General features: G+C 43.5%; 1 protein-coding gene across 1 annotated transcript in view; it reads right to left on the bottom strand.

Moving 5' to 3' along the window:
- RND3 (Rho family GTPase 3) overlaps positions 1-12,666 on the bottom strand; it is a 38,165-nt gene extending 25,499 nt beyond the window's left edge. Inside the window, exons 1-2 of the mRNA XM_069225216.1 lie at positions 12,355-12,666; positions 11,768-11,855 (exon numbers count right to left, since the gene is read on the bottom strand). Of these exons, the coding sequence (XP_069081317.1) occupies positions 11,768-11,855; positions 12,355-12,504 (238 nt within the window). The 5' untranslated portion in view covers positions 12,505-12,666. The remainder of the gene's footprint in view (positions 1-11,767; positions 11,856-12,354) is intronic.
- Positions 12,667-12,973: the final 307 nt, after the last annotated feature.

The following is a 12,973-nucleotide window of genomic DNA, read 5'->3' as shown; positions in this document are numbered from 1 at the left end:
ACAAAAGCTACTACAAATACCTTAGCTTCCTTCAAATGTTTCAAGCAACACTCAACATAGTGCTTTCCAACATAGAATATGTCAATGGATTGATTCTGTGAGCCCCTTTCTTAGCACCAAGGATATTACAGATACTTCCTAATGCAGCTACTACAACACCTTCTCAATCTATCCATTTCTAATTACACCTCACATACCATAATTTACTCCCATTGGACGCTCGTATGTAGACACACTATCTTTTAAATAATGTTCTTGTCACATTGAATAATACACGGATAGGGACTATACTTCCTTCAAAATAAACTCTGCATCAAACAAGGCTGTTATGCTGCAGGAAACCCCTCTTTTTACTATCCTTCCTTTCAAACAGTTGCAGACTGGCAGCAGCTTGTTCTCTACCCAGATGGTGAAGCTCAGGAACTGTATGTCAGCAACAATATGAACTGGCAATGTCTTGGAATTCTAGACCACGCTAAAGCTGGCTCTTTCTATGGCATAACCCCAAGACATGGACAACAAATAAATATTTGTTTGCTTAAAATAAGGTATGCAAAAATACATCCATTTTCAAACACTCTGCCACACCTCGTGCTTATGTGTGTACAAATATGATGCATCTTGTTTGATGTAGGCCCATACCTAAGTATAACACATTTAATGGCTAATACAACCAAAAGCAGCAGGTACATAATGCTATTACAAAACCAAATCCACAACACTAAAAATCAAGCAGGAGAAACAGAAATAATCAATGGCGCAAATGCTTCAATACAGAATAAACTACACCCAACATATTTTCAACCAGACACTGCAAAATGGTGCCCGGAAACCAGACTCAAATCAGAATGGCTATTGACTTAGCCAGTTATGAAAAGCCATCTAAACTAAGCAGGGGTGTGGAATTTATTAAAATATCTACTTGTCCAGGGGACAGGTTGCTTCTCAAATCTACTTGTCCTGTAAAAAGATCTACTTGTCCCTTTGGTGCCATGTAGTGTGGCGACAAATCATGGCAGCAATTAATAGCCTCTCTGATTATGCCAGGGCTACTACCATAGTAGGGTTTGAATACTTGCAGTTTCAATTCCTACTGTAGCAATTTCCTTATTTTGCCACCTTTCTGCAGATCTGCATACTGGGGCTGGAGGAAGCAGTAAGCAATAGTTCCAGGGCTGGAATGCCTTTGAGTCTGCAAGCCTACTAACCTGCATGTTTTAAAGATTTTTACCAGCTTCTCTCGAATATTTTCCCATAATAAGAAAGGTTGGACATTTACTCCGGACAATAGCAGAATTAGAACTTCTTCCAGAGTTGGGAAGAAAGTGGCTGGAGGGAAAATGAACTTGCAAATGCTTAATAGATTTTCACATGAGCAAATCTACACATCGTATTTACCCATGCTAAAATACAGTTCACAAATATTTTACAGGGGTACGACATATACCATGGGTGCACTTTTGTGACTTTCTTTAAAAATTTGGGGCAACATGTAGGTAGGTTCAGATTTGTGACCTGCAAATTGCGAGTCGCAAATCCGAATGTAGGATGGTGTCCTTGACACCATCTGTGATTCGCAAGGGCTTCGCAAATGCCCACCTCATGAATAATCATGAGGTGGGTCGCAATTTGCGACCCCCTCGCAAATGGTGGCCTGCTGGAGACAGCAGACCACCATGTCTGTGACTGCTTTTCAATAAATCAGTTTTTTTTTGTAATGCAGCCCGTTTTCCTTAAAGGAAAACAAGATGCATAACAAAAATGAAACGTTTTCGTTTCACTTTTTCAGAGCAGGCAGTGGTCCGCAGGACCACTGCCTGCTCTGAAAAAATGTTTACAGTGACATTCACAATGGGGAAGGGGTCCCATGGGGATCCCTTCCCTTTTGTGAAAGTGTTAGCACCCATTTGAAATGGGTGCAAACTGCGATTGGTTTGCGCCCGCGGTCACAAAACAATCCTACATTGCACTGCGAGTCGCAATTAGGAAGGGAACACCCCTTACTAATTGCGAGTCGCAAACCCGTTTTGTGATTCGGTAACCAGGTTACTGAATCGCAAAACTGGGTTTGTGCATCGCAATGTGCTTTTTGCATGTCGCAAACAGCGAAAGTCGCTGTTTGCGACATGCAAAAAGCTACCTACATGTGTGTCTTGGTCCCTAATTAGGTCTGGTGTGAACAAAGACATTTTGTTTTTATTAAACTTCTATTTCTCTCTTTTTCGGCTGGCTTTACTGTGAGTGATCGCATTCTGCTCTTCCACAAGGAGCATATTGCCACACAAAGTAGTTTTGTTCAGAGTCAGGAACTACAGTGGCAATCAGTGATGTAACGAAACTGGAGGGTGCCCCTTTGCAAAGAACATGGAGGAGCCCCCTCTCCAGACTCACTCAGGGCAGGTGCTGTGCTGAAGGGGCCCCCTGGAGGGCGGCTGCGGGCCTTTGTTATGCCGCTGGTGGCAACGTGTGCTTTTAGAGTTCAAAAACTTTTTGGGGGGGTTTTGCCAGTGTTTGTTACAATGTTGAGGGCCTGGTAGCTCCCACAACAATAAAGTGTTACAAAAGCCATGTCAAAACAAGACATGCATTGATGAAACTAAAAGACTTATAAAAATATGTCAGATCAGTTGGCTTTGTCAGTGTTTGTTTATTTTCATGCTTCCTATAATCGTGTTGAAAATGGTTACACTGATTTTCCATTAGAAATATTTTTGGGAAATACTAGCATGCATCAACACATTTTACTAAATGACACTTCATTTGCATATAATCAGAGAGCATTATACTTAGCCTCTTAGCCTAAACTTTTCGAACATGTATGTACACGTATTTTTTTTTGTACTGGAACAAACGTCAGTAGTGAAGTGTGACCTTAAAACATTTATTTACAGCTCTCACTCTAATAATGAAGACTTTCAAATAATGAACCATAAATACAAGTTCGAACAGCATTATCTTTTGGAAACACATTACCTCAACTGCAGAGAGTTCCACACTCTGTAAACAGGCAGCCAAAGGGTTTGTGCTGCAGGGGGTTGGGCCTACTTGTCCTAAGGACAAAACAAACATAAAATCTTGTTGCCCTTGACCCCAAACAAGATGTCCTGGGCGTCGGGCGATATGAATTCCACATCCCTGCTAAGTGAACACAAATGAGGTTAACTACAAGCTAAACCAACACCATACACAAAACAGCTAATGAAAAGATGTAATATTCAGTTGACCAAATATTAGTTTCAACGGTAATGAGAATTCACAAGCGGAAGAAAACGTTTAAGAAAATTGTGTCTCTAAGAATTACTTCCCTTTTCACTATGGTACAAAATAACTTCCAAAATAGGTAAACTGAGATAAGCATCTGTACACTGCTTACATCTAAGAGGATGTTTTTTTTTTGTTTGCAATAACAAACGTTAAATGGCAAACATGCTAATCTGAACATTTAAGTGCAGGTTGGCTGTCTTCATAGGTTTCCTTAATAGCTGTGAATGTTTTACACTTAAGTTGCCTATACAAATATTTTGTAGTATTGGGGTCTATATGCAATTATTGCTGTGCCAGGGTATTTATAAGAAAAACCCTAGTGACACATTAGGCATTCTGAACACGATGTACTGTGCTCAAATCAAGAACAAGTCAATTTGTTTTTAACCTTCCCTGGCCTCCCTGGATTTAATTATATTTCAATCCCTTCCTCTGCAACAATTTGGCTCTGCTCAGAACATTTTCATTACAGCATTAATCACAAAGCCTTCACTTTGGATGGAAAGCCATGCTCTAAGATATGCAGAACCTGGCTCTTTTCACCTGAAGACAGAGGTGGATACGGATTGGAGAAGACCAATTCATGGTTATAGATATGGTCTGCGGGCATGTGACAGTTTATCCTTTTAGGCAACAATCTAACTATTTTGACCAAAAAGTCAAAGTAAGGCTCATAGTCCCAAAATGTGCTTTGAGCTGTCATTCAATGCACACGGCTGATGCTCAAATTCCATTAAAGATATCTAGAAGTGCAAAAAAACAACTGAAGTTCTTTAAATAAGACAGCACTGCCTCTATTCGCGAATGGCATGCAACAGACCACAGTATTGAAGCAGTAAATCCTATCATGATCAAAATAGAAGATGCAACTATGGCATTATTTGCACTCTGCGACACCATTGTCTTCAAAGGACCTAATAAACATTAGAATGTTTGAGTGCATTGGAGAATCCCAAACCTTTCTTCAAAAATCAATCCAAGTGAGAACTAATATTCACAAGTCTACCTAAATGAGTTTCTAATACCACAATCTGCTCTGCATCCCCATAATTAAAAAGACCAGACCTGGGTCGGTGCGCCTTTTTTTGGCACGGAAACTCTAGAACCAGCCACCCGATCATATTAAGTGCACTCCAGCAGAGAATGCATTTAAGAGCCTTCTGAATCCCCACCTTTTTAGAGAGAACTAATCTCGGCCAGTCCCTCTCCTATCTACCCATCTCAGTTGCACCTTACTGTCATCTAGCGCCGGGACTCTCCTTTTTGGAGCAGCTGTTTTGCGCATTATAAATTTATTTCATTCATTCAATATGGATTCAAATTTTATTGTAGAAATACAAGTCAGTGTCAAAAAACATACTGGTTGCTAAGTTCCCTGAGATTTGACCTGAGCTGCAAGAGAAGGCCTACAACAGAAGAAAGAGTTAACTTCCTGTACAAACAATCCAAGTTGGAGGGGCAATAACACAATTAGGATATTCCAACTATTAATAGCAGAACGTTTTTAATTCAACTAGGAGGCACAGAAAGAAAAGCACTGAATTTCTGGGAAGCCCATCGCCTCAAAATGTTGCTGAGCCAAAGAAAAGGCCCTTCACTAGGTATAAGAAATGTAATGACTACTACAACCAGAGGCAGAAGGTACATAGTGGTATTAGAAAACCAAATCCACTGAGGTCACAACACTAAAAATTAAGCAGGAGAATCAGAAATAATCAATGGCGCAAAAGGCCTATAGCAGCCATTGCTGGACCTCTGCCACAACTGCCTTCAAAAGAACTCCCAACATTCCAGCGTATCCAGAATATCATTGAATGAGTGTGTCTAACATACCATCACAAAAATAAAATCCCAATTCTGGCTCGTTTCAGTACTGCCATGCGCTCCAAAATGAACAGTGGCAGGTGACACTAGGCAACCACCAGCTGACCACTGCATAGCACAAACTGACCAGTTCATGGCATCTGCCCAGCAAGTCCATACCAGCCAACATCTGGGACACACCATACCTAGATATATTCACAACACAACCTGCAAGCTCAACTTTTCAAATGATGACACTACCCAAACTTACCTCTGGCATGTATGAACACTGCCTACCCATCAATCTCCCAGACCTCAAATCCGTGCTCACCAACACGTCACTACCACCAACAAAATACAACCATGCAAGGGTGCTTAATAAAGGTTAATTTTCCAGTCATGTGGTCTACAGCGCAATAACGGGAGCATTTAAGAAACATACTTGCACCAGTAGTTACGGCTGGCTTTAAAGCCCATACAAAACATAGTTCAAATTAACACTTTCTATTCAGATTTCGAGGCACAGAGGATGAGAAAGTATGACTTACAAAAGCAAGCATATTTTGCAACGCTCCCCCGCCCGCCCCTCACCCACCACCACCGCACCCTTGCAAGGATGCACACATTTGAAAACAGTTATTTAAAGTACAGACAGAGTCCTGCACGGGAACACAAACAGTCCATTCTTCTACTAGAGCTGACTTTAAATAACTGAGTTCTGCCACGGGGGTTGTTCCTGCAACTGTTTTCCCCGATCTATTTTTATCTGCGGAATCTCCGTTCACGCGCTGCTTCCAGCCACACAGATCTTCGCAGATGGTAGCACCACGTTTCTTCTTCCAAGTTAGCTTAACTGCAGCAATGGGAAACATTCAGCAAATGCAACTCACTATAAAGTGGCGAAAAAAAAATCAGCTTGTCCGTCTTCGACAATGTTTGACTTAATGCAGAAAAGAACGCTACTGTCAAAATACCAAGCATGGCCTGTTCCCTGCATTTTGCTGTACTAACCCACTCTGATTTTCAAGTCAATACCGCATAGGCCGCTTCCAAAAAATCGCATGGACCGTGCACTTGTTTGGTGCGATTTAACCACCGCCTTTACATCCTGCCGAGAAAGGTCGCTGTTCTAGAACCGTCTGTGCTCTGGGCTCGCTCCCCCTCCTTGGGCCTCAAGCAAAACATGTTTTTAGCTGGGCAGGTTAGTAACGCGAGCCAGGAATTCAGACAATTACCAGAGCTGGAAACATTCTTGGCAGCTCTTTTTAATCACTCCCAGACCTTGCTCGAGCAGAACCGTGCCGCGCTGGAAACTACCAAGCTGCACGTGAGACTGGGGCCCAAGGTGAAATGAAAACCATTTTAGGACACAGTTTTCAATTTGCCGTCTTAAAGAAATATATATATATATTTTTTTTTAAGTTGGTATTTGAGCCCCACTTTCAATTACTTGCCATTGGCAGTCAAATTAAAAGCCTCAAGTCTTTATATAGTTTTATGATTCACACATCACACTAACACAACAACTGAAGTATCTGTACTAAAACAGATAACTTATATTTTTGGAACACTGGACTAGCTCACTTTCTAGGTTTCACGTACTCTATCTCATCGAGACACCACTCAGGAAAAGGCGTAGCTTCTCTTGGTGCAACAGGTGTAAATGGCACCTGGCCCAGAACATACATAAAATCTTGTCTGAATTATGCTACTTAGCTGTCAATTAGTTTAAATACCAATAAATGTTCATTCACAAAAAAGACTGCAAGGCCCAAAGTGTTGATACAATGGAACACAAATCTAAGCGTGTATCACCTGTGCCAGTAAACCCATTAACCAAGAATGTTGTAAGACCTCAGATATCGAGGACACTAATATCGTGGCAATATTGAAATATACATAAGTTCTAAGCAGCCTTACTATTCTTCACTATACATATCTTAAAGAAATACTCATGTGTATCATAACATATTGAAATCTTTACGTGCCTATACATACACACTGCCATAACAGTCTGATACAAGTGTGTGTGTGTGTGTGTGTAGGATGGTAACTATTATTTACTTGCCTGCATATGTTTTTACACATTTAGATAAGTATATACAGCGCAGTTGTGTAGAGTTAACAAAGCTCTACATGCCTGCGTGTACTTCGGCCTTCACAATATTGTGGTTGTCTGAGATATTCTGTACACACTATTTCTGCATGGCAATATCTATATTCTAATAGTACCTGGACGGACAAAGCTGCTGGGAAGGGCCTAGCGTTAAGACGGAACTGTCTAACCAGAGCTCAGCACTAGGCCCTCTTCGCCGTCGAAAAATACGTCATGGCGTACAGCTATTAAAACGACGCGTCCACGCATCACCACAGAGGACAAACAGGATTACAGGAGGACATCGGCCAGACAGACCACACAAGATTTGGAGGGGGCGGGGGCGCTAATAAATACTTCGAGCAAGGACAGAGACCACACAGTTATCTGGCCGCAGCTTGTTTTAAGTTAATGTTTCAACAACACTATTTGCGCAGCCCCAGACGACTCTTAAACGTTATGAAAACATTGTATTTACAAGGCAGCTGAATAAGCAGGGTGGTACATTGTCAATGTAGCACTGGGATACTTAAAACGTGATAGCAAAACACTCAAGGGTCTAATGCCACAAAGAAATCACAGTAAAGTATCCTCAACAGTGACGCACCAGAGATAGCAGCAGCAGCGCCATCACCGAGCACAGTGCCGTACCAAAAAGACAGCAAATACCATCAAGCCACACCGAGGACATCGTAAACCATCCTCTAACCCTGCGCCGGACAATGAGATCGTAAAACACCATTCTCCAGAGCAGTGCCACACAAAGGATACACTTAAACCCTCAAGCACAGTGTCAACACAAATGATAGGAGTACATCACCATCCCTGGGCACAGCAGCATACAAAAGACAGTGAAATGCTATCAAGCAATGGTCACACAAGATATATTACACATGTACAGTGCCACGCAAAAGTATAATGTCCTCAAGCAAAGATCCCCCACCAAACACACAGCTAAATATTCAGCAGCGAGCCACACTGTAGTATTAAATAGTACAATATCGTTAACCACAGCAAAAACATGTCCTGAGCAAGATGTGTACTTCTTAATAATGTTTCAGTTTAATTTAGCACCACCAAAAGATATTCTTTGCTTAGCCCATGAACAAAATATTATTCATATATTAACATGCAGATCAAACTCTGCTCGTTATTCAACACCAGAGTACCTGTTAATGAACAGGGTAAACGAGTATTTAAAAGGAAAAAAAACAGCAAATGATAAATGCCTGAACCTTGTGTGACCAGCTTGTATGTATAGTAGACAATATGGCCACGTTTATTTGAACCACTGAAACAATAACCAACCATGACTTAAGTGTGGAATTTGAGTCTTGAGAGGAATACTGTCAAGTGAAGTAACCAAAATGTGTCTAAAATATTTGCAAAAAAAAGTCTATATGCTAATCCTATGTGGATAGTGCAGCAGTCAACAAATAGGCCTCTTAACACTACATCGTACTTAACTCCTAGCTAGATGTAGCTTTCACACTAAAGTGGTGAACCTGGGCTATGTTTCTCGCACACTTCCATAAAACCCATGAAAAGGTTTTGAGTGGTCCCCGATTGGGTCCTGTGTGCCAGACTCGCTGCCCATGCCTCCCAGATCCAGTTAGTGAAGCTTGGCTATCTTAGATTCCTTTATACACAGACCAGTCTGTTGGACAAAACCCAGATGCAAAAGGCCCTGTACAGACAACGGGGTCTTGCAAACTTCCCACAAACCGAAAAATGCTCAAGAACCCCAGTTCTATGTGTAAGGAGGTAACAAGTCCAGGTTTTCCCTGCATTTCTACTTTTAGTCCCAATTGTTAAATGAAACAGTACTATAAATCACAGAAAACAAAGAAAAAAAAAAACTTGGGCTTGATGGACTTCATACAAATGGAAGGAGGAAATCTTGAGAGTTATGCATACCTATTAAGTGTGCTCAGAGGGTCTTGAATTGGGGTCAGTAACTCGCCAAGGGTGCAAGTTAGCATTCATAGTACCACTCCGTTTCTGTCCAAATGCAGCTAAGGGGTCATATTCCAAACAAGTGCCTTGATGCCCAACATTCTTGAGAACGAGTTATTACGGAGAGATGATGGAAGTCAAAAAGAACACAGACCAACACAAAATAGCTCTCAATTCAACAGCTGCTAAGATTTAACAAAAAACGGAGAATCTTCTGTCAATCAACTTTAATGGTATATATTATTATTTTTTTGCTTAGGCTGCACACAATTAACGTACACATCTTCATGGACTGTAAAAGAATATATGAGGCGTTTTAGGCTCAGAAATCGAGAACATGGGGAAAAAAGTGAAATCGCAACTAATTGTACTAAATGAAGGCCTCTATTAATTACGGCGTACTTGCAAACGATGACAGATGGCAACAGAACCCTGCACATTTAGGAACCAACATATGCAGAACCCCCACCAAGTATAAGACAAAAACTGAGAACTGAGGATGGAATGTATCATTTTGTTTTTGCAGGAACACAAAATACCTAATGGGTCAAAAGACAACACACATATATACTGTGGTGTTTATCCCATTGCAAATAGTTAAAACGCGTTACTGGGTGACTATTAGTTAGAAATAATCGATGGGAAAACGGCATTTATGTATTAAAAAAACACCCGGAAACTCTACATGGCAGACTATCTAATTTCCCAAATTGAAGGAATACCGATAACTCTGCCTCCAGAACACATTCGTGGCAGGGTCACATCAAGGTTAGCCCACACTTCCTTTCACCTTTCAAAAGAATGATAAGATAGTGATCGTTATCGGCACTTCGACTTCAAGGGCTTTCTATAGTAAACATAAATTTGATCTAGCTTATTCATTTCCATTAAATAACAAGCTTATTCCCTCTCATTGTCCCATTCTTCCAAAAAGAATGCGCAGTAAAGACTTTGGAGCAGCCGTTCTCATACATGCCAACGCTTGGAAACAGATAATACGGAGATGGGAGGTGGATGCATGAACTCGTCGTGCGGGTGGGCGTTGGAAAAGAAGAAAGATCCGGGGATCCTTCGCGCCGTGAAAGGCGTCGTCTGCTTTTACGTAAGGAATCTCTGAAGCGGGCTGGGCTTGCATTCCTTGCTGGGTGCGTCAGAGGCAGGCGGGGAGCGCGCGCGCACCCGCCGCCGGCCCCCGCACAGCGCCTCCCACCCGGCATGTGACAGAAGCTGGAAGTGACACCCCACACACAACCAGGCCACCGAACCCGGGGGAGCATCTTCCCCCGCATAAGTACTGACAACCCGGAGGAATACTACCACCCACACGCACGACAGCACTGACTGAACGGCGAGACTCCCCCACAGAATGAATGCACGACAGCTCGGAGTTGACTCGGTCTGCTCTTTCCTGCATGAACCACTGCTTCTAGAGTGCTGCCCACACCAGGCCAACTCCGTGGCCACCCCCTTTCACTCTTAGCCCCCGCTGTGCACCGATAGAAGCTTTCGTAGATTGCGCAACAGCAGAGCACTTAAGTTTTCCAGGTCCAAGACGGAGATCACGAACTCCTGCTTTTTGGTCAGCATTCTGGGACTTGTAGCATCGGGAATACAATCAGAGAAACAGGACTTAGTTACAAATGGACCTTAAACGTGGAAGCTTAGCTACCCTCCTAGGGCCACCCATCCTGAGCACACACCCCAACGGCAGCAGCACCGATTAAATGCGAGGGGTGTCCCCTACAAATTCATCATTAAAACGTGTCACAGGGGGCGCAGACAGAAAGCAAGCGGGCTCCGAGGCTCAAAGCACTTGCAAGCCGACTCATTTAGCGAAGTATCACTCGCTCAAGATATCTTTCATGTTACAGCATAAAATAACATTTGGGGACCTAATGCTGGAAGCAGGAGGGTGGGAAGCGGTAGGTAAATGGAGATCCAGACACCCCTACCGTAAGCCCCCCCCCCCCCCCTTCAATCACCTCCCCCCAAATGATACGCTGTCTTTTGGAAAACAGACTGGGGACATAAACATTCCCAAAAAAGTTGCCTACCTACTTTCACTTCAATATAATCGTAGATTTGTTTTTAGAGGCCCGGCGCACTCACCCCGGAATCCGCATCAATGTGCTTTGCTGCGCATGGCAGGGTGTGGAATTGTGACTGCCCATTCAGTGCCACCGCACATTTACCACTCCTAATAGAGATTTAGACGTAAGAAGATTACTTACAATTCCAGAGTAACGTGGTCGAGGGATTAGAGTAATACTTTGCAACAGGTTCAGGTCACCAATCTCTCGCACGGTCTAAAGAGGGACATAGAGGAAACGGCCCCAATCGTGCACACACCCACACTAAACCAACCCCGGAGCCTTTTCCTCAGGCGGCACGCCACCCACAGGTTTCCACGTCCTAAACCACACTGACAGATTAACACGGCTTCCCCAACACATTATAAACCATTAAACAGCCTCCGACTTTGCGCATATTCTCACACCGACAAGGAGTGTGAAAAAGACGCCCCCTCCGGGGATAATGACCCTCGGCACACAAAGCACGATCATCTGCCCACATACCCTGAAGCTGTCAGGGGTGAATCAGCGATCTGTTGATTAGTTTAGATCGTGAACACACAGCACATTCTCTTACCAGAAGTGTCCCAGAGGCTCAGCTCTATGCGCTGCGTGTCAATCTCAAAGCTAGCCGTGTAGTTCTCAAACACGGTGGGGACGTAATTCTGAAGAAAACAGAAAAAAAGAGTTGGTTAAACACCGGGGCAAGACATACACGTCAAGAAATTGGGTGGATGGAGCTAGTTCCACCCAAGGTCAGTATCGTGAATGGAGCACAGATGTGTCATGCTTGATTAGATTGACACCGACCTTGTGTCCTCTCTAGAATTGTCCAGTTGTACTTATAATGTAATAAAAATTGCCCAGCCCGTGATTACTTCTTTGGCCTCCTTAAAGATCCACTCTGATTAAAAATTAGCACTGAAAGTTGCTACCCGTGCGTTTGGCACTCAAAGTGTTCCCATTACAACCGTCTAGTGGTTAGAGGTGTATGTAAGGGCTCCATAAAGGTGCCCACGAGGCTGGTGGCCGGAGTTGTGCTCCTAGCCCCGGTCCCGGTGGTCCCTCTGCCACTGGCCCACGGTCACGCTCGGATCCTCGACCGCAGCAGTGGGAAATTGGGGGGGGGGGGGGGCGGGCGTTTCAGTGCCGGTGCAGACCTACCTCCGGGAAAGAGTCTTTGGCGAACACGTGCAGCAGCGCCGTCTTGCCGCACTGGCTGTCTCCCACCACAACGATCTTACACTTCACGTTTTGGTTGGGATCCATGATCGTTTTGCTGGTGAGTTTCTGGCTCGTTCTTCTTTCCTTCATTGAGTTAAAAGGGTTCCTCAGCTTGTCTCCCGCGGAAATTAAAGGATGAATTGAGTCAGGCGTCCCCCATAAACCTGTGAAAGCTGCGGTCTGGGCTCCGCGATCCCCTCCAGCTCGCTCCTGCTCCTCCACGCTGCCACCAGCTCCGGTGTGAGCACACTGCTTTGTGGCGCCTCCCCCTATGGCTTTTCTCTTTCCTTGTCTTCCAATCCAACCCCTTCTGATTGAAGACAGAGGACCGCCCTCTGCTCAGCCTGAAGAAAGACCTGGGCTGCTGAACCCAACTGTAAATACTGCTCCCTCTAGCGGTTATATCCGGAATCTGTCCCTAATTCCTCTACTTGGCACCTTCCGAGAGTTAACTTCTGGAAATTACTGAAGTGTGCATTTTAAAACTGATCCCAACAACTCCCCTATTCTAATATTTCTGAGTGTAATGATTTCCTCACTGCATCGCTTTTTATATAAC

This window comes from Pleurodeles waltl, chromosome 3_1, assembly GCF_031143425.1.
Source record: "Pleurodeles waltl isolate 20211129_DDA chromosome 3_1, aPleWal1.hap1.20221129, whole genome shotgun sequence".
Lineage (NCBI taxonomy): Eukaryota > Metazoa > Chordata > Amphibia > Caudata > Salamandridae > Pleurodeles > Pleurodeles waltl.
Note: the sequence above shows the minus strand (reverse complement) of the source record. Positions and strands in the feature narration are given on the sequence as shown.